The sequence below is a fragment of the Enhydra lutris genome, unplaced genomic scaffold (assembly GCF_002288905.1).
Source record: "Enhydra lutris kenyoni isolate GAN:26980312 unplaced genomic scaffold, ASM228890v2 scaffoldscaffold60, whole genome shotgun sequence".
NCBI classification, from domain to species: Eukaryota; Metazoa; Chordata; class Mammalia; order Carnivora; family Mustelidae; genus Enhydra; species Enhydra lutris.
Genome location: NW_019154144.1, coordinates 4,406,370 through 4,428,837, shown reverse-complemented (window position 1 = coordinate 4,428,837; position 22,468 = coordinate 4,406,370). Strand labels below are relative to the sequence as shown.

At 38.8% G+C, this 22,468-nt stretch overlaps 1 protein-coding gene across 1 annotated transcript in view; it reads right to left on the bottom strand.

Moving 5' to 3' along the window:
* LOC111158548 (FRY microtubule binding protein) overlaps nt 1-22,468 on the bottom strand; it is a 266,086-nt gene that overhangs the window by 98,651 nt on the left and 144,967 nt on the right. Inside the window, exons 18-29 of the mRNA XM_022520645.1 lie at nt 20,675-20,933; nt 18,940-19,122; nt 15,735-15,821; nt 13,323-13,582; nt 12,698-12,887; nt 11,951-12,075; nt 9,672-9,729; nt 8,710-8,801; nt 7,973-8,145; nt 6,710-6,870; nt 5,647-5,757; nt 1,558-1,712 (exon numbers count right to left, since the gene is read on the bottom strand). Coding sequence (XP_022376353.1) covers nt 1,558-1,712; nt 5,647-5,757; nt 6,710-6,870; nt 7,973-8,145; nt 8,710-8,801; nt 9,672-9,729; nt 11,951-12,075; nt 12,698-12,887; nt 13,323-13,582; nt 15,735-15,821; nt 18,940-19,122; nt 20,675-20,933 — 1,854 coding nt within the window. The remainder of the gene's footprint in view (nt 1-1,557; nt 1,713-5,646; nt 5,758-6,709; nt 6,871-7,972; nt 8,146-8,709; nt 8,802-9,671; nt 9,730-11,950; nt 12,076-12,697; nt 12,888-13,322; nt 13,583-15,734; nt 15,822-18,939; nt 19,123-20,674; nt 20,934-22,468) is intronic.

Sequence of the window (22,468 nt, the reverse complement as noted above, 5' to 3'; positions counted from 1 at the left end):
AATGAAATAAATTTGACTAGGATAGTTCACATCGAGTTCACTGGGAGAAAGGCAGCAAAGAAAGGAAACTTTTATTGTTTTAATTTTTGTCAAAGGGAATCTATGGTCCAAGTCATATTCTAAATACATTTTCAAAACCAAAGAGTCATGTGAACAGATTTATTTTGAAAATATCAAAATATCTGAAAATAAAAATATTCTGGAGAAAGAGATTTTTGCAAAAAATTTGCTATTTTTATAATATTCTATAGGTATAACTATCATTTCATAATGTTAACATCATGAAATAAAATGATGGCAGCCTGGACAGTATAGATTATATTCATCTGCTGTAACTTTGAGATAAAAGTGTGTAATAAACATACATATAATAAACATTCTATTAAGATTATAGAAATTGTAAGCTTTAGATATGAAATGTTATCTACTACCTTTAAAAATGAAAGCTAAGAATTTTAAAGAGAAACCTCTCTCTTGAAATAGCATGTTCATTTTAGTTTTATTGAAAGTAGAGGTCTTCTAATATTCTGTTCTTATTAATTTAGAACTGAATAGGTTGTAATAGGTCAGAATTTAAAGCTAATTCACTTTATTCCTTTCATCCAGTAGCTCAAGATAGCTACTTAAAATTCAACATTTAATTAAAAAGGAGAATCAATAGTCTGTAAGAGTCTTTTAAAAAATAAACTTGAGCTGCCTTCTCTCAGTTTCTAATGCATAAGCTCTTTCTTGGGAACAGCTTATAAACCTTGTGGTCTCCATTAACCCTTTCATTTTAGCTATGAAATTATTGCACTGAAATAGTGAAATTATTTCACTAAATAAATTACAGAGCTGAATGACCTCACTAATTTACACAATTAGAGAGGGTGGTTTTACAAGTGTAATCCATGGAACCCAGGGTGTCACATTTTCTTTTCTACCTTTCTGAAGTTTTGGACAAGAGAGCTATAACATTAAAAAAAAAAAAAAATTTTTTTTTTTTTTTTTTTAAGTAGGCTTCATGCCCAGTCGTGGAGCCCAATACAGGGCTTGAACTCAGGACCCTGAGATCAAGACCTGAGCTGAAATCAAGAGTCAGATGCTCAAAGACTGAGCTACGCAGGCACCCCTTTTACTTTTTTTTTTTTTTTTAAATAGGGAGATGTAACATTCTTAGGTTGCTTCCTAGGTTTAGTTTGGTCGTGGGATGGCTAATGGGCTTAGAGTTCCCGCTTCTCACAAACACTTATAGAAACTCCTTTAATTCCTTCAATGTACTTTCTTTATCATTTTCAAATCCTGCTCTCAGACGTCCTGGTGAATTTCCAGGCAATTAATAAGAAGGGTGCTATCACTACACATCACTCTTCTGGAGAATGTGAAAAATCACGGTAGCTGCAGACTTACAGGGAGTGGTCTATCTGTTGGGGAAATACTGGACATTGTGTATTTCTTTAGAATTTATTCTGCTCAGATAATTGCAAAACAGTCAGCCCTCACATATTCATATTATGAAGAGCAACCTTCATTGTACTTGCTACTGACTAGTACCTTCCACTTAACAAGAGTTCATACCTGCTTCCACACACAGTTGCTATGGCTTTGAAGCAGCCGGATGCGAGCTGGTAGGAGCCTGTGTAGCATCGGTCAATTGCCCAATTGAAAAGATTAATTTGGTCAGGATTAAGTTCCAATAGCAAGACGACAACTTCACAGCCAAGTTGATGAACCTGAATAACATGGAGAAAAGCAATTATTCATGTTTAATGAAAGGTTTTTCCAGGGAAAGGCACACAATATTGCTTAGCCAATATAAACTGGGTAAAATGAAAATGGAAACAGAGTATTCATCTTAATTTTTTAAAAGATTTTATTTTTAAGTAATCTCTACACCCCACATAGGGCTCAAACTCATAAATCCCAAGATCAAGAGTTACGAGCTCTACTGACTGAGCCAGCCAGGTGTTCCTTCAACTGAATGTTTACTCCACGTATTCTTCTTTAAGAGGATGCAACTGAAAATTGAAATGTATGTATAAACTAAATCAGACTCTCTGTAAATCTGTCTTATATAGGGTTCACTTATTCTTTGATTTTTAATTCTGAAAAGTATAATGAAAATAATGAAAGTATAATGAAAATAATGAAGACTTTGTTGACAGTGCTTCCTTATTGCATTTAAAATATTTTTGAAGAATACATATATTTGGTTAAAAATTAAATATACAAAAGGATGGCCTTTATGCATACAAGTCTGAGGAAAAGTATCAGAATATATTTATGGGGCTTGATTAGTAAACTTAGCTGGCAATATTTTAAAAAGATATGCAGTACCAATAAACTCTTTTTTTTTTTAAAAGATGCATTTATTTATTTGAGAGAGATGGCACAAGCAGAGGGAGCAGCAGGCAGAGGCAGAGGGAGAAGCAGGCTCTCCGTTGAGCCCAATTTGGGGCTCGATCCCAGGACCCTGAGATCACGATCTGAGCCAAAAGCAGACGGTTAACCAACTGAGCCACCCAGGAGCCTCCTAATAAACTCTTCTTAATCAGAAACTTTCAAATGAAATGATCATCATACCAGATAGAAATAGTAGGATCCTTTACTGACAGTTTCTGAAGCTACTGTCAAATACTGGATGGTCACATTTGTCCAGGAGAAGCCTGGTGCCTTGGAGGCCATATTCCCTTCAGAGAGTAACATTTGCCTGTCTCCTTCTGTTTCCTTCACTTGCCTGGTGTGACCAGGTGCAGAAGGAAAGTTAGTTTTTTTGTTTGTTTGTTTTTGTTTTTTTTTAACCTACAGGGTGGGGGTTAAGATGGAAGCAATATTCTAGTTGGATGGTCAACATCATCAGCCTCATTCCCCACAGGCTTAAGTAATTAGCAGCAGATAAAAGCTAATGATACTATCACAAAAGACTTAAAAATAACATTTCATTAAAAAGTTAGTTCAACTTGAAAGACAATTGGCCAGTTTTTACTGAGCTTTAGAAACTTTATATTGGAGTGTAAGATACACAGTATATAATTCATAAGTAAATGATGAGTTACGGTAACTGAACACACCAGTGTGAACACCAGACACAGAACACCACACTAGCAGCCACGCCGAAGCCAGCCTTATGCACTGTCCCATCCCTAGCCTCTCTCTCCTTTTCCAAAGGAACGGCTATCCTGACTTGCACCAGCATTGGTTAGCTTGGGCTGTTTTGAACTCTACGCAATGGAAGTATATAGCATATAATTTTGTGTTTGTTTTCTTTCACACCACTCATGTTTGAGAGTCTTCCACATTCATTCATTGTCACTGCTGTATTCTGATGTGTGATTACTTCATAATGTATTCATTCTACACTGATCAACATCTGGGTTGTTTCCAGATGTTGCTTGGAACAATTTTGTACGTGTCTTAGGTTATGCATACTGGATATATATTTTATGAAATGCATATCTGAATACAATGGCTGGGGCATAGAGTGTACTATGTTCAACCTTAATGATAAAGCCAATGAGTTTTCCAAGGTGGTTATTCCGATTTCTATTCTCTGTAGCTTTGTATGAGAGCTCCTGTTGCTCTGTTTCCTCATCGACACTGTCCATCTTCTTAATCTCCACCATTCTAATGGATTTGAGGAAATATTTCCTGTGGGAGTCTGCATCTGATTACTCATGAGCTTGAGAACTGTTTCTTTCTTTTATTATTTTTTTTTATTATTTATTTTCTCACCATAGCACATACCTCCCCCGATGTCCGTCACCCAGCCACCCCATCCCTCCCACCCTCCTCCCCTCCAGCAACCCTCAGTTTGTTTCCTGAGATTAAGAGTCTCTTATGGTTTGTCTCCCTCTCTGGTTTCATCTTGTTTCATTTTTCCCTCCCTTCCCCTATGAACCTCTGTCTTGTTACTCAAATTCCTCATATCTGTGAGATCATATGATAATTGAGAACTGTTTCTTATGTTTATTGGCCAGTGAAATAACCTCTTTTGTAAATTGCTTGTGTAAGTCACTTGCTCATTTTTCTATGAATGTCTCTATTTTATTTATCTGAAGGGGTCCTTAATATACTCTAGACAAGAAGTACTGGATTTATCTTGCAAACATCTTTCACTCTGTGACTAGCCTGTTTACCCTCTTTTTATTTTTTATTTTTTGCTTTGTTTTCACACTCTAACGGTATGTCTTTTGGTGAAGTTATTAACTGATCTTTCTTTACAATTAGTAACTTTTGCATCCTGTGAATAGCATTGAACAGAAATATAGAGACAATCTACAGAAAGAAAGACTTAAAAGGTAACATGATGTCAATAAAAACGTATCTATCAATAATCACTCTCAATGCGAATGGCCTAAATGCGCCCATAAAACGGCATCTGTTGAAAAAACCTTACTTAGACCCCAGGGATTAAGATTTCCTCCTGTATTCTTGTATTATTTTCTAGAAACTTCAGTATTTTAAGCTTTCACATCTATATCTATAACCTAGTTTCTTCTTTTTCACTTCTGATACTTTATTTTCCCTTTCCCGATGCACTGACTCCGATCTTCAGTATAATGTTGATAGAAGTGGTGAAAGCAAGCATCTTTGGTCATTCTAATCTCAGAATAGTTTCAATATTCACCATTAACTATGATGTGTATAATAGGGTTTTTTTAAAGACACCCTTTATCTAACTACGAATGTTCTTTTTTTATTCTTAGTTTTGGTAGGAGTTTCTCTCATAAATACATGTAGAATTTCATTAAATGTTTTTTCTGCATCTATTAAGATGATCATATATTTCCTTCTTGAGACGCTATTAATATGATTAACATACTAATGAGTTGATGGCTATTTGAATATTAAACCAATCTTGAAGTTCTTGTATAATGCCAATGTGATCATGAGGAATCATCCTTTTTATGTATCATTAAATTCAATTTCCTTATATTTTATTTGCATTTTTGTATCTACGCTACTCAATAAAATTGTCTTTAAATTTTTTTTCTCATTAAATCCTTGACAGGTGTTAGTAAAAGGTTATTCTGGTCTGGTAAAATATGCTGGGATGTATTTCTCTTGAGCTGTTTTCTCTTTAAGGATTTTGTATAAAATTGATGCAATTTGTTTCTCAAATGTTAAATTCAACAGTAAAGCCACCTGGTCCTAAAGTTTTCCTTGTAGGAAAATCATCAGTGATCGGCCTTTTTTCTTTCTAGTACATATACTCAAGGCTATACATTTCATTCCTAAGCAAGGCTTTATTTATAGCCCACAAGTTTAGTATGTGGTATTTTTGTTATTCTTCAGGCCAAAACAATTTTCAGTTTCTATTATTATTTGTTTTTTGATTCACTAGTTATCTGGATGAGCATTTCTTGATTATCTTATTATTGGTCACTAGCTTATCGTTACTGTGAATAGCAAAAATAGTTTGCGTCCTTTCAGTCATATGACGTTCATGGAGACTTGCTTTTGGGCCTAGCTGATGGCAACTTTGGTAAGTATGTTGTGTTTCTTATCCTGATGCATCATAATGTAATGTGTACAACTCAGAAGCCAGCACTTCCTACGCTGATGTGTGAGGATCATGTTGTGAACGACACTCATGCACTTTAGTAACCCGATCGAGGCAGAACACCCTAGACATTTAAAAACAATGTAGTTTTGGCCAATACTTACTCGTAAATCTTGACAAGCCAGAATGTTGTCAAGCCACTTGTACAGATAGCCATCCGGGGAAAGGCCCACATTGTCAAACACGGGGCCACAGCACAACACCGCTGACATTGCCTGATAATGAAACAACCCAACATGGAATGAAACTTGCAGTGATCTAATAACACACAAACGACTCCCTAAATCATAACTCCCATGTTGGTCAATGATGAGGGTCTTCTCAAGCGGTTATTGTCACAAGATCTTAAAGTATTCCTTACTAGGTTCACCAAGAAACACCAGATTCCCAATTTTGGATTTTTAAATAAAAATTAAAGGCCAAAATGTGTAACTTCATGGACATAAAATTTTATGATAACGAATCTTTATGATGAAAGAGTAAGATACTCACAGCAAAATGACCATTTCACAGTATTTAAAACTTACCTTCGGTGATTTCAAGTGAGTAAGTTCAGCTTATAAGGTAAATATAGCTTTACAAGTTTTGTTTTGATGACAAATATTTGACTAATATAGTAAATTGACAAACCATGGGAAATATGGAAATAAATAATTGTGATTCTTAATCTAAGAAAAAAATTAAGAACATAAAATTTAGTTACTTAGAAGAGGAGAGGAAGCAAGGGAATGCAAGAGAAGGGGTGATCTTGATTCACTGTGTAATTAGCAGGTCACCATGGCTATAAGGGTCATGGTTTAAATCAGTTCCATTGAGGCAAGAACAAACTGACAAGGCAGCTACTTCCAGGGTGAATAAGAAAAACCATGTGGTTCTCATGCACTAGATAAAGGTAAGAGCTGGGAACAGTTTTGTGTCTTGAAACCAAGAACCCAGTTGGAATATTTACATATTTATACACAGCCATCCGCTTATGTTGGTGGGCGTATATTTTGGAATTTCAAAAAGTCAGCTTATGTACTTATAGGTGTGTGTGTTTGTTGCCTGTGCACGTACATTTTTTCATATCATATTGTTATTTTAACCTTATTTAGGGCATGGTTGTCAGTTTAAGGAGAGAGACTACCGGTCTGACAAAAGTCATTGGCTGAGACAAAGGTGCCCTACCTTTAAAGCACAATACTGGTATCTTGTAATCTGATGATTTCTATCACTGTAGCGATCCAGAGGGGTGAACATAATGCTGAATGGTCCTGCCCACTGGCTAAATAAGATGAAAAGATGATGCCTCAGGCTTTGCTGGGGAAACAGAAATCTTCGGTGGTGAACTAGAGAGAAAAACAGAGTTTAGAGTCTCCTAGACTGAAAAGTATAGTGAATACAGTTTATGTCCTTATTCTACATGATGCTCACATTTTGAGGAAAGGAGTACTTTTATTTCGTAACTTAAGTTTTCTTTAGGTAATGAAATGAGCATTTAAGAAGGCAAGCCCCATCTTCTCTCTAAGTGTAGTGTCCTCTCATGCTGTAGTTGGCAGCACCTTGTCCAGAGTGGGAAGCAGAGACAGAAAGTAGACTCATGGACACTGCTTTCTCATCAACGTCTAGGAAAACTATAACACTCCCACTCGGCTGCTGCTCACATAGCAAACATTCTCTCCACTGCTGCCACCCATCTGTAGAAATACTGGGAAATATAATGTACAGCCCTCCACTGGAAAGAAGCACACTCTCACTGAAGAAGTATTCTCAAATCTGAACTTTGGGTCATCCAAGAGGAGGAAGGTTGGTAAGAAGAAGGTTTGCCACATCAAAATAATGAAAAAGTAGAACCAGTTGAACTGTGGCCTTTTGTAATTATGTCAACACTTTTAATTACAGTAATTAATTTTGACACCACACTGGCCAGCTCTTTTTATTCTCTGTGCTTTTGTTAGATGAAAAGGTTTCATACCCATTTGCTCTGTGGGCAAAAAAGACAAAACCTCTCAATAATATAATTTACTAAGCTGTAGAGAATTCTATAGAATGTGTTGCTTGGAGAGTCAAGAGGAGGAATACTGCGGAGCTGGATCTCATGTTCACAGGGGAGCACGATGAAAAGGAAGAAATGAAGTTTATGTGAAATTCTCCCTGAATTACTTCCTTCCTCTGGAAATTGCATAGATTCATTTTCAGATGGGAACCCAAAGGATAGAAATAATGGGATAAGCACAAAGCCATATTTAACTTCTCTTGTTCCCTTTCCGACTGTGTGCTGAATGACCGCAATCTGTTCTTACGGGTATTCCTAAGTAGCCCGAAACAAATGATGGACCCTTTCCCAGACCTGTACACAGGCCGGGAGGATGAAAGAGGAAAGCACAGCAGTGAGGAACACAACAGGTTTTTCAAGCAAGGATGGGACTTCGCAGTGAGGCATCATTGTACCTGGAACGCACTGAATCAAGTTGGCGACCATGGCACTAAAATGTGCCCGGATATCTTTAAGAATTTCTACTTCTTTGTCATTTTCAGCTTCTAGAAGCATGCGGGTCAGGTCCACATATTCTAGGAACAAGGCCCCGAGGGCTAAAGTATCCCGTTCTAAGGCTCCATTTGTGCTGGGAAAAAAAAAAATAAGATTAAGCTTTCAGATGATAAGTCTTTATGTCAGAGTAGTACATGCTTCATGGAAAATAAGATTCACTGCCAGGAGTCGCATGCTAAATTTGCTCTTGACCCACAGGCAGTGTAAATAAATGTGGGGGAGAAAACCAACAACAACAGGTTTTGGAATTCTCTGAGTGAAAGTTAAAGGTAACATATTTTATTTTATTTTTTTATTTTTTTTAAGATTTTATTTATTTATTTGATAGACAGAGATCACAAGTAGGCAGAGAGGCAGTCAGAGAGAGAGAGGAGGAAACAGGCTCCCCGCTGAGCAGAGAGCCCGATGTGGGGCTCGATCCCAGGACCCTGGGATCATGACCTGAGCCGAAAGCAGAGGCTTTAACCCACTGAGCCACCCAGGCGCCCCTAAAGGTAACATATTTTAAAAAGGAAGGAAGGAAGGAAGGAAAAAAGGAAGAAAGAAAGAATGAAAGACAGACAAGACAGACACGAAGAAAGAGAGACAAAAAGGCCAGTTAACGAGGAGAGATGAACTCATTCGAACTTTCCCCTACCTGTCACTTATGACACCTGCATCAGCCAGAAGCTCAAATATTCGAAGTAGTTGTAGCCTTAATAAGTCCCGCCGTTCTCGGCGCTTTTTGTTCTGTGTAAAAAGAGGGAATTCCGCTTAAGCACGTGGGCAAAACAATATTAACTTTGCTTTGGGAAACTGTATTAAAGGAAAGCTTCACTTAGCTATTTTCAATTTCCTAAACATAAAAGATGAGGGTATTTTTCTTTCTTCCAAATCCTTAGAGAAAATGCTTGCTATTATGGGTTATAAAAGAAACAGATCCTAAGTGGGTCAATAAATATTTACAAGGTGGCAACGTTCAGAACTAACCAGCTTCATTTCCTAGTTGCTCCGGAGTCACTGAAGCGGCAGAAAGAGTGGACACGAAGGGTCCCACCATTCTTGTCATGCAAGTCACAGGGCTAAAATTCTGCTACTTCTTAGATCTTATCTACTATACGGGAAGCTTCTTTTTCTGTCTTAGCCTCTTCCCCCCCACCCCCCGCTACATTATAAATTTGTCCTTTTCAGAGTACACTTCAGGGAAGATAAAGTTGACAAAAATGCTTCTTATACCAAATGAACAAGTAATATTCTTGACCATCCAACTCCTTGTAAAAGATAAGTTAACCAGCTAAAACCCCAAATTCAATCAACTCAAACCTCCTGCAAAAGAATGTAATATTTTTACATACATAGGACTGTGTAGGTTGTTTTGCCTTCATGAGTTTAGAACAAAAATCTTTTAAAATAGGAACCATATTATACTAAATACTCAAATTCTGAGCAATAAAAATAACAAAAGTTAAAATATTAAGATTCACTGTTAATATTTGTATTTTTGGGGGGATGTTTGTATTTTTTGGGGGGGATGGGGGAACGATTAGGTATCATCTAAATTTATACTTTATCATTGTTCAAATAAACTGAGGTGTGAAGTATTTAAATTAAAAATCTTACCTCTGGTCTTCGTTCCAGAGCTTCTTTCATTAATGGATGAAGTTCTTCCACTAATTCTCTATGGAGGAAAAAGGTCAGCATTTGAAATTCATTATTATTGACGCCAAGTTTGTCACCAAAAACATCCATTGATCCTAAGTCACGTGCTTTTCTCACTTTGACTCTGACCTCAAATTCCCCCTGGCCTTTCTGTTTCTCAGTTACGTGGTGAACTGGAACCAGGTATTGGCTTGTGCTGTGCATTACTGGTTTTCATCCCAGTGTTACATTTATAATTTTGGCTCAATACATATTTGTTGACTTGATTTTGATTTCCTGTTCTGGAGACCTCTATGGCAAAATACCCTCTATAAACAGTTAAACAGTATTTTGTAAGTGATTATTAAAATCAGAACACTTCACTACAGGCACTGGGGATGAAGATAAGCCAAATCGAGTTCCTCACAGAAGACATGTTCAGTCTCACAAGAGTAAAAGAGAGCGGGGCAGAAGCCCGGGCATCACTTTTGGGATCTGTGCTCAGGGGATTGACTGACTGACTGACAGTTGATTTTAAAATGAAGTCTTTTGGAGGTTCAAAGATAAAACCCTTATTTGAGCTATATGATACAGGCAAATTATGGCAAGTATTACAATAAGGAGGTTTTCATCAAAACCTTTTCTCTGGTAAAGTAAAAGTAAGTTTGATCATCTATCTATCTATCTTTCACCTGTTCCCATTATCTCTAGTTCTCAGCTTTCTATCCACTAATCTAAATATTTCTCTTCTTTGGGAAATAATTTATGAAATTCTATGTCAAGACGACAAAATTATGAGCTCAAGTCTCTGCCAGAAATTCTGTCTACAACCTACTCTATGCCTGAGCACCTTGCAATATTCTGGCTGGATCTTTTGTGCTATAAGACATCATTCTCCAGCAAAATCTGAAGTTAGGAAGGTAAACTTTATGGCATTCTATGCTGAGAGAAAAAACCTGCATCCCATTTCAGATTTCTCTAACACAGATGCTAGAAGTTCTTCATCGAAGAAATGGAAAAAATATTAATGATCTCCTCCAATAGCAGCCATTTACTGAATATTTACTATGTGCATTTTTATATTTAATCCTCTCAGTACATCCATAGGATAGATTCTATAATGATAACAACTTTTCTTTTTTTTATTGGATACACTTCATTTTAATTTATTATAACAATTTTACAGGTGAGGGAACCAAGGCCCGGAGACATTATGCTTTCCAGACACACACGGCTAGCTAACAAATTATATAATCTTACCCACCCCTAAGAATATTGAGGGGGTAAGATGTATAAGAGCACATGTTCTTGGAAAAGAAGGTTAGGTTCTTAGGCTCTTTGGGAAAGAATGTTAGGTAATTCCAGGAACTGTTTTTCTTATTTTCCTGTAGTATTTCTACATGATTCTTTGTCTTAACTATTTAACTAGTAAGGAGTAAATTACTGGTTCGCTGGCACTCAAGTATCAGAACCCACAATTACTTTTTTTGAGAATAAAATCTGACTGTATATGTGAATAATGTAATGGATATTTTTTTTTTCCAATGGTATCTAAAAGGTCTCATTAATCTTTTTCAAATACAGTTTCTCACAGATGCCTGGAGCTTTCCCTTTTCTATCTATGTAAAAAAAGGTCAGAATTTTAATTGAATTGCTTACAGGCGTTCACTGCTTAACTGAAGTCACCAGAGGCAGCCCGAACTAGCACTTTATGACGGCTCTTTCAAAGGGCTTTGACACTGCCTCAGATGGAATGGTTATTTGATTAAAGGTGTGAAATGAGTAAGGGATCCAGAAAGTGAGATGTGATGGTTCTATTAAGGCAGTTAAAGCACCTTCCAAAGAGATGGGCCAGTGTAACAGAATACTCCTGGAAGAGTTCTATTGGTGCTTAACCTGTGAGCCTGTTGCATCAATGGCCGATGAGCAGACCTCATTGTTCTGACGGCAAAGCCCCTGAACGGTCTGGCTCACCGGCGATGGACACTGAATTCTCTTCATTTATATTCTCTAAAAGAAGCTTGCGCACGAGATAAAATCTGAGACATCAAATCAAAGCCGCAAGGACCACAGGGAAAAGCGAAGGCAGTCGCGAGGAACACTTGCTCCATGCACGTCAAGCAACGCGGACACAAAGGAAATGGCGCAAAGCCTATAAATGCCCAGGCACATGCCGACACGCAAACTCAAACTCAAGTTAAAGACAGGAACCACAAGAGCAGCGGCAGGAATGAATTTAGAACTCATTGAGACTACTGTACCTGAAAACAAGGGAATTTGTTCTTCCAAATCCTAAAACTAAGGACTCTGTGATCTCAATGCCCTCTAGTCTCATCAAAGGCACCAACTGCTTTAACAGAACTCCCACCGATGGGGTGCCTATGGCCTGAAACAAGTTGATTAAGAGTGAAAAAGAGGTAACATGATAACTGATGCTTCCTTTAATCAAATGATGATTCCATTATAACAGTTTCAAAGTACAAAACCACAGCCCAAAACACTGCCATCATTTCCGAAAAACAAAACAAAACAAAACACATAGACAGGCATCAATTTCTAAACAGCACGATGAATGCATTTTTATCCTGGGACACAAATTCTAAAGAATATTTTTATTATAACAGAATTTTTTTTTTAACCAATTAAGTCTCCAAAACCATTCTTAGCAAGGTCATTTAATCAAGGCATAGTTTAAGTGCAAATGCTTGGGGGTAGTGAGGGAAATGTGATTTGAAGGGCAGAAGCCAAACCTCAGGGCACTTATAAATATAAGTCACTCTGTGGTCTTAAGCAAGTTTCTCAACTTCTCTTCATCTTCAGTTTTCTTGTCAGAGAGGAATAATAAATTATGCACATCAAGGCTCAATGGAATTTAGAAATGTGTAGGATGCAAATCTGATCCCACAGACTCCAGATGGCAGGCACAGTGTAATACGCACTGTGAACTCTAGACAAACAAGCTAAAAAAAAACCTTACAGAATAATTCTTCTGAAGCATGTCACGTCACCTTGTTATCGTAGCTCACTGTACCATCAGGTGTGGTCGCCATGATTTCCGGAGTGGACGCTCTTAAGTGTCCCGGGCTCATTATACTGGGTTTTGCGACTCCAAAACAAAGAATAAGGTAATTTCTCCACAAGGTGACATAATTGTCTCCGCTGCCGGCAGTGCTGGTTTTCTTGGCATTAATTGGGCTACTAGAAATACGGATTTGAAAACAGGAGTGAAAGTAAGTTCTGGACTTTAAATATCACTGGTTAAATAAAGATCCTAGGAAGCGCTCAAATAGAGTTGAACAACTGTCTGCCAAGGCTAATCCATGCTGTTACGAACTGTCTGGACAGGGGATGTCTCTGCTGGATGGGAAGTTGAATCAAACTCGAAGATTGTTTTCACCGTTAAGGGACTGACATTTCTATACTCAGACAATCATAGGGATTATTAAGGAAAAAGAAAAAAAAAAAACTAGGTTTAGATAAGACCTTTTGATCTGTTTTTACTCCACGATCAGAATTCTGTATTAGGAAGTACAGAAACTAGAGAGGATTATAATATGCAAATCAGTTAGGTAAAAGGGAAATGTAAGAGGGCGAATGATCAACAACACGGAGGAGGACATATAGTTTCCTTACTTTGGGTCTACCAGGGGCATGATGGACTGCAGCCGAGTGAAGGCATACGGCCAGGCGTAGCTGAGGGCTGTGGGGCAGTGTTTGGGCAGGTTCTCCTGCCGCAGGAAACTGAAGAGGCAGAGGACCCAGGGGTCTTTGACGGACTGGGCGAATATCCAGACATGGGAAGGGCTCTTCACGTCATAATGGCTATTGACCAGGACTGCGTTCCACTCCACCAACCATTGCAGATCCACGCTGTGGGTCAGCGGTAATGTTGCCTGCATGTGCGAGAAGTAGGCCATGAATCAAAGCTCCACGGTAAATGACGGGTCCCCATCAGGGCTCCGCCTACGAGCCCCTTTGTCCACACTGCTTTCCTGACCACCTCTGCAAAGCGCCAAGCTTTGAATCTAAACACCCCTCCCACACCTACCACATCGGATGTCGGTCTGTACTAGCCACTGCTGTGTCTTATGCTGGAATACAAGCAGCTGAAGGGCAGAGTTTAGAGACATGGGTCCTGTTTCAGTTTTAATGCCATACAGCACGTACATTGGGACACTGAAGATGCTCATTAAATAGTTGTTGAAAAATAAATGGCTTTAGTAAAATTAAACTCGACCCTGGGATTGCCGCTTAAAATTCTTAAAAGCTATTAACTTCTGAAATTCATCAATGTGTTTTTATTCCTGTAATTAGTATCCTGGGCTATTAAATGCCATAATCTTGTTTTCTGTTTCTTGGACTAACCTACCTTCCCTTTGACTTGGGGAGATGGCAAAACGTAATCCCTTTCATGAAGGGCATATCACGGATGATTTTTGAGGTAAGAAGCCTACTTATTCTTGTCCTGTGATATCAAGCCAAAATAACAGTACATTCTAAAACTTTTTTGATCTATATCTCATAAAGTTTGTATGTGTCATTCTCTTCGAAGCCTAGAAAATAAAATTTCGGGAAGACCAAGTTTCAAATAATCTAGCCGCGGTGCCAGGAGAGACAATTCCCTTTATGACTATCTGGCAATTAAAATGATCCATATTATCTCTTGTGTCTATAGGTTCCCATGGTTATGGGTGTGTCACTAGTGATCTCAACAGTTCATTGGCTGTAAGGGGGGACAGCCTGAGCTTCAGGGCCAGAGACGAGATTTCCAACACAGGCTTGTGACCTGGGAAGAGTACCGACCATTGCAGAGTCTCTGTCTGGGAGATATTAATTTATGACTTGGGAATTATTTATGCTAATCTCACCTAATCTTTAGGTGAGTCACATGAGATAAGGAATGTAGAAACAACTGGCACAGAGCAGGCACATTCCTCTTCTCTTTTTTCTTGTGTGTATCTTCTTAAGTGTAGTATTGCTGACCTAGGAACCCCAGGCCCACAATTTTGATTCTGATAAACAGAACAAAATCACATGACTATCATCTACAGCCCAATAAGAGATGGATATGATATAATTAAACTTGACTCTTCCATTCCATGTTAAACCAAATTGAATTTCTTAAAGCAGTAGGGCTATGGAATATCACTGTGAAAGTCTGTCCTGCCTGGCTTAATCGTTTGAGTAATGATCATTATCACTACAACTGTAAGCAATAGCAGGGCCACTAAAGGTAGTGATCTGTGCTCAGTCTCAGTGAGAGAGAGAGACCATGGAAAGGCTTTGTATTCATTTCTATGTGTCAGATATGTCTCTATTCATTTATAGTTATTTGAAAAGAAGAGACAAGGGGCATCAGCAATGTGGATGCTGTGAATGGTCCCCAATCTGCAGTGTCTCTTTTCAGCAACTGAGCTGAAATTAATCCAGGTCCCTCTTCTACACTAGACTGATTTTTTAAAAAAATCAGATAATTAATATCAGTATCAATTTTTCTTCTATGTATTCTGCAAATTGAAAGCTGCCAATATGCTCTTTAAAAAGGGAAGAATGTATTTGAATGGCAGATAAAGGTGTCCTAGATTCGGAGTCTAACTAAGGTCAAATCCAGGACCTAACACTTCCCCGTGTGACCACAGCCCTGCCCCTTAATATTTTTGAGTTTCAATACCTAGGAGGGTCGAAAAAGGTAATAAATATGAAAGGACACCATAAACTATAAAGCACCCCATATAAGTTACATGGTGGTGGTAAGCATGATAAATAATTAGTTTTCTTAAGGAATCTTGAGCAATTCTTTCTGAAACTGTAGTTTGCAAAATATCTATATCCCTAAGGTTCAAATTTTGTTTGAACTTTATCTGAATGTTTCCTAAGCCAGTATCTGAAAACCTTGTCTTGTTTTTACAAGTACTGTTGTGTCAGATTATCATCTGACATGAAACCCCAGAGTTCTTCCACATCATTTTTCTTTGTCTCCTTTTTCAGACAGGTCTGGAGCTTACACTGAGAACAATTAGGGATCAGGATCAAATGTGTACTTACCGAATCTGAAACAGCTACGTGAATGAAACTTTCGAGAATGGACGAACTTAGCTGATCCATGACATCAATCATAGGCCTGTCATCGTCCTGTACAAAGGGTGAGCAATTACTCTCCATGGGAAAAAGAATCTTTCCCACCCACCCCACTGCCTTTGTTTGGTACATGAAGCCGAACAGCTTGCAAGATAGTGATAAGGGTTTCCTCACAGAAAATTGAGTGCCAACATGATGAAGGGTAGTAGATAAAACTCCCTGTGATTCTGAGTTTAGTCTTTCAAGTTTCAGTGAAAGATGGTTAGAGCTCCAACTTCACCTTGTACTGAAAAGACATGGACTTGAACTTCCAAATGCTGCACACGTAGACAAGGATCCAAACACCTGTGCCATATGTCATCCAGCAGAGTGTTCACGTTGTCGTGAAATTTAAGGGATGGAAACCCCACAAGAATATGCCTTGTGGGACCACGAAAATGCTACGTGCTTAAGTCACTCATCTGCTAAAGTAAGTGATAAATTGTTGACCGTGACTGAATTTTAGTTCCAAAGAAAGTGCACTGGAGACTGACCACACTGACCACACACTCTGTGGTATCTTCGTTGTGTACAGCTACTTGGCAAAAGAAGCAGACTACAGAGTACAGGAGAGAGTATCTTATAGAAAATTCTTCTTCACAAATAGTATATGTGTGTGTGTGTGTGTGTGTGTGTGTGTGTGTATCCACATATGGATATGTATATGTCTGCCATCTTTTATTATAAAGAAGCTCAGAATTATAAAATTATTTACTTCAGAAACCTTATAGGAAAGCCTTGAAAACCATTATTCATGTATGAATGAAAATGGTTTCCAAAAAATTGCTGCTGGGGGAAAAACACACACACAAGCTCATAGATACAGAGAACAGATTGGTGGTTGTGGGGGTGGGTGAAATATGTGAAGGGAGTCAAAAGGTACAAATTTCCAGCTACAAAATAAATAAGTCATGAGGATATAATGTGCAACATGGTGACTAGAGGTGATAATACCATATTGCATATGTGAAACGTGCTAAGAGAGATCTTAAAAGTTCTCATCACATGAAAACAACTCTGTAACTCTGTATGGTGACAATGAGATACCACCTCACACCAGTCAGAATGGCTAAAATTAACCAGTCAGGAAATGACAGGTGTTGGCAAGGATGCAGAGAAAGGGGAACCCTCCTACACTGTTGGTGGGAATGCAAGCTGGTGCAACCACTCTGGAAAACAGTATGGTGATTCCTCAAAAAGTTGAAAATAGAGTTACCCTATGACCCAACAGTTGCACTACTGGGTATTTACCCTAAAGATACAAATGTGTGATCAGAAGAGGCACATGCACCCAAATGTTTATGGGAGCAAAGTCCACAATAGCCAAACTATGGAAAGAACCGAGATGTCCATCAACAGATGAATTGATGAAGAAGGTGTGTTCCATATAGATAATGGAATACTATGCGGCCATCAAAAAACTGAAATCTTGCCATTTGCAACAACATGGATGGAACTAGAGGGTATTATGCTGAGTGAAATAAGTCAATCAGAGAGAGACAATTATCATATGATCTCTCTGATATGAGGAATTTGAGAGGCAGGGCAGGGGGTCATGGGGGAAAGGGAGGGAAAAATGAAACAAGATGGGACCAGGGAGGGAGACAAACCATAAGAGACTCTTAATCTCAGGAAATAAAATAAACTGAGGGTTGCTGGAGGCTGGGTTATGGACATTGGGAAGAGTGTGTGCTAAGGTGAGTGCTATGAATTGTGTAAACTGATGATTCATAGACCTGTAACCCTGAAGCAAATAATACATTATAGGTTAATTTAAAAAAAAAACCACAACTCTGTATGGTGACAATGTTACTAGACTTATAGTGGGGATCATTTCACAGTGTAAACAGATGCAGGTTCATTATGCTATACACCTGAAACTAATATAATCTTGTAGGTCAGTGACACCCCAATAAAAAAAATTATGTGAAAACAAAGTTGTGGCTGGTAGAAGAGAGAAATATACGAGAAATGTTCTTAACATCGTCTTTGCATAGAAATTAAGATCGTGGGTTTTATACTGAAACTAATGTAACAATTATGGTCAAGTACACTTTAAAAAGAACCTGGGGCTCTCGAGGCGTATATTTCTGACTTTCAATTCTGGCTGTGTCAGGTCCTCCCTGCTGAGTTTTGGTTAAGGCGTTTAATCTCCCTAAACTTCAGCCTCAGTATCTGTACACTGGGGAAAATAATACTAATCTTTAGGTTATTGGGAAGGTTAAGTGAGATACCACGTCTAGTGCACAGCACAGCGGTGGACATGTCCATGGTAACGACAATCATTCCTATCAGACTTAGAGACTTAATGGAGGTTTGCCAAAGTACAGCAAGTCTTGGACATCCATTTACCAGATACCACAGATGTCCTAAAACAGATCACCAAGCCATCTGAAGAAGAGTGAACAGAAAGGATTGTGATGAATTTGAAAATACTGGGTAAAGACAATGACCATTTTGTGGATCAGAAAACCAAGTTCAGGGATTTAAAACAGGAAAATGGAAAGTAGCATTTTTTCTGAAGAAGTATGTGACATATTGCGCTGGTCCTTCTTTCATCAACTTATGCAGCTTATGGTTCGGTTACCTGTGCTCACAGGCGATGAGCCCTAACATCTGAACAAGGGTGCACAGCCCTTGACCAAGTGCAGACATTAGCTGGCCGATCATGCTTGACCACTGGCTTGCTTCTCCAATCTCAAGGGGACATATTTTCTCATAATTTCAAGATTACTGAAATTAAACAGTTACCCGGACTGTTTCATACCTTGATCATTTAAAATGGAACTCATTATTTTCTCAAGTTCTTTCTCTAATATAAACATTATAATGTATTCTTATTTTGATGCATGCTGAACTTTATGAAGGAAAATGATCTACAACTTAATATTAAAATTCTTCACTGTTTAACCAAGGACCACCTCTTAGAGAATCAGAAATGGTCTTTTCTATTGCTCTCAGAATAGATGGCCTATCTCTTGGAGCTCAAGAGTGCTCTTTCATAATCAAAAACCCATGGTCAACCAAAAATTATTTTTTGACATCACGTTTGACAAGGAGGGCCATAAAACAGTAATGCATTATTCACAGGTTTTAATCTAAACTTCAAAAGAAAGAAACAGAAAGTTCATACCTCCGGCTGACCCAGGGCGACAAATAAAGCTCGAATTTCCTTGAGTATTAAAACGGACAGTTTGCGTGTGGCCACCTGGAAACTGCAGAGTAAAACCAAAGCAAATCCTTCCACGGCGTGAAGCACGCTGCAGTGGGGGCCCCGCTCCGACTGAATTCTGTGGCTGGAGCCATTCGCAATTAGCTGTCAGGCAATAAGAGCACATTCTATATTCAGAAAAATAACAATTGAAGAAGAAGAAACTACTCATATGTGCATCTTTTGGCACACGGGACCTCATAATATCAAAATAAATTGCAATGGCTTCTATCCAGACACGACTGTAGTAAGTTCATTATTATTCACGACAGATCACAGATGCCCTTTTTCTTTCGATCCATTGTTACTTTGGAATACCATCAACCATCTGTTACCTTTGATAAGAGAGAACTTTCAAAGGCTATTAATATTAATAAGAACAAAACTGCTTCCATCCATATACCCTTTGAGATGACACCATAAATTGAGTCAAAGTGGCCTCATTTGTTTGACTCATATTCCCTATAGACTTGTAGAAACCATTCAAATGGATTTTCAAACATTTACTTTCTAGTCACATATGCGTACTTGTTTCTTGTGTTCGATTCTAATCTAGGTGTGTGCACGTTTATGCCATGGGTTCTGAAAGTTCCCAAGTCACAACTAAATGTGTCTAAAGCAAAAGGAACCTAGACAACAGGGCAGATTCCACAACCATTTCAGTTTTCCTTTGACAAACACATGTAACCCTTGTTTGTCTACTATGATCCTCTGGCATGTATACAACACAGGGAAACAGGAATGACCTAGGATTGGGGATCCTGGCTGTTCCTTCAGTGCTGTTGTTCTCCCCTAAGCCTTCACATTCCTCAGCCTCTCAGCTGTGTTCTTCCCTTGCCAGGCCTCTTTTCTTTTTTTTCTTTTTCTTTGACAGAGAGAGAGATCACAAGTAGGCAGAGAGGCAGGCAGAGAGAGAGGGGGAAGCAGGCCCCCCACTGAGCAGGGAGTCTGATGCAGGGCTTGATCCCAGGTCCCTGAGATCATGACCTGAGCCGAGGGCAGAGGCTTAACCCATTGAGCCACCCAGGTGCCCCTATCCCAGGCCTCTTTTCTATCCGCTCATTGCCAATGTCAAGTTCACCATTGCCCTTCTTCTCCTCTGGCAACACTTCTCCATAACCTGTTTTTCACAATGTTGTCATTCATTTTTAGTATTTAGGACCGAAGTGGGAAGGAATAAAGAAATCCTAAGACTGCATTATTTTTTCCTCTGTGGATACTGAACAATACAACCAATGTAATGTATGAGAGGGCCAAAAAACCCCAAAAAACAAAAACAAAAAAAACAACTAGAGGGCAACTAACTTTTCTATATGCATATCCCTTTCCAGCTTGATATGCATATCCATACCCAGCTCTATCTCCATGCTTATAGTCATTTGTTCTTAGAGATTTATAATCATAATTCTCTGAAAAAAGCAATTTCTACTCCCTGAACGGCCTTGCGAATGATAACAAATCTAACCCAAAGGCCTATCCATCCTCAGTTTCTTGGTCACAATTTACACAAGATGGAAAAATTAAGGGCCATCACCAGGTCTTGAGAAAGTTCCTTGGTGGCAGGAAGTAAGAACTCCAAAGGTTCTTCAAGCTGCAGCTTATTCACACATATACTATATTACAGAATATAAATCAGTGGGAAGAGTGTGGAAATCACCTCTGAATTTCTGATCTTGTTGGCTTGTTCGTAGACTTTTCCTTGAGTCTGTATGACCAGTTTCCACTGGGTGAGCAGCTGGAGCAGTAACTTCAGGGATGAATCAAGGAGCGTGTGATGCATGTCGTTGACTTCCCGGAGAAGGAAGTTGGTAAAGCCAAACAGTACATCTTCTCTCCAGTCTGAGAAGTCCACAAGTAAACCCTGAAGAGAATTCTGTGCAATATGTCGCAGCTCATCGTCCATATGAATAGAGAGCCTGTGAAAGGAGTAAAAGACAATAAAGCCTTTAGTTTATTAATGTTTCTGCCAGATTTGTGACAGAACAAATATAGTTCTCTGCTTTTATCCATGTCACCTGTTCTTCATTCAGCTCCCCTCGTGTTGACACCTGATAGAACCAGCATACCTTTATCAGAGCTAAGGAATTAACCTGGGTGCAAAGCTATTAACTAAACCACAGATTTTATTCAGATTTCACCAGTTTTTCACTAATGTCCTTTTTCTGTTTCAGGATGGAATCTAAAATATTACTTGGCATTCACCTATATCTGAATACTTTTTAATACAATGTTGACTACAGAATAAATTAGTATCAAACCCTTTTACTTTTTAAAATTAACATATAATGTGTTATTTGCTTTAGGGGTACAGGTCTGTGAATCATCAGTCTTACAGAATTCACAGCGTTCACCATAGCACAAACCCTTCCCAGTGTCTATAACCCAGCCACGCTAAACCCTATTACTTTTAAGGATAAGAAAACTGAGTACCACAGAATCTAAGGGACTCACCCAGAAGTTCAGTGAGAATGAGCAAGTAAGGCTTAGATCAATGGTCCATAATTGGTCTTGCCCCACCAAGGGGTATTTGGTAATGTCTAGAGACGCTGATGATCATCACAACTCAGAGAGGGCTATCGGCATCTCTCTGATAGGTGGAAACTACAGATGTGGCTAAGCATCCTAAAATGCATGGGACAACTCCCTACAACAAAGAATCATCAAGACCAAAATGTCTACAGCGTCAAGGTTGAGAAAATCAGAGTCAGCTGAAGAATACCAGGGTATTAGTGGTATAACCTAGAATACTGTAATAAAATTAAATCATGACACTAGTATGAACCATCAGCTAACATGTTTTATAGATTCTTTTATTCATTTACTTAAGAAACAAATATTTTCGCAATCTCCTCAGATTCAGACACACAATCCTTCAGATACAGAGTTCAGTACGGCCGTGTCTATTGGGTGGGGTGCTTGCAGGAGCGAGGGGGGAGATGATGCTGGAGAGGAAGCAGGAGCAGCTCGGGGAAGGGTCTACAGGCCACCCAGGGAAGCAATACAGCAGGGAAGGGGTTAACGGTGTGTGTTCTGGAATCAGAATATCCAGTTCAGTGTCTTGCCACTTGTTGCTTACTAACTGTGGGACCTTGTGCTAGTTAGTCAATCTCTCTCAGCCTCAGAGCCTCATTTGGGAAATGGGGACAATTATTGTACTTGTATTTCACAAACTTGTTGTGTGGTTCATGAAGATGACCCACATACAGTGTGTAACACCACACTGAGTGTGTAGCAAGCACTTAGTAACTGGTAGCTATTGTTAGAAAAAATGAGCTGTATCTTGAAAGATACAGGGGAATAACATGATTAGCTTCACACCTGGGGGAAAAAAAAAAAGTTAGGCAGGAATATGGAGAATGCTTTGGAGAAGCAACCAGAGTGTGGGCAGAGACCAGCTAGAAGGTCACTATAGTGTCAGGCAATAGGTGGGGGCCAGGTGGGTGGCTGACCC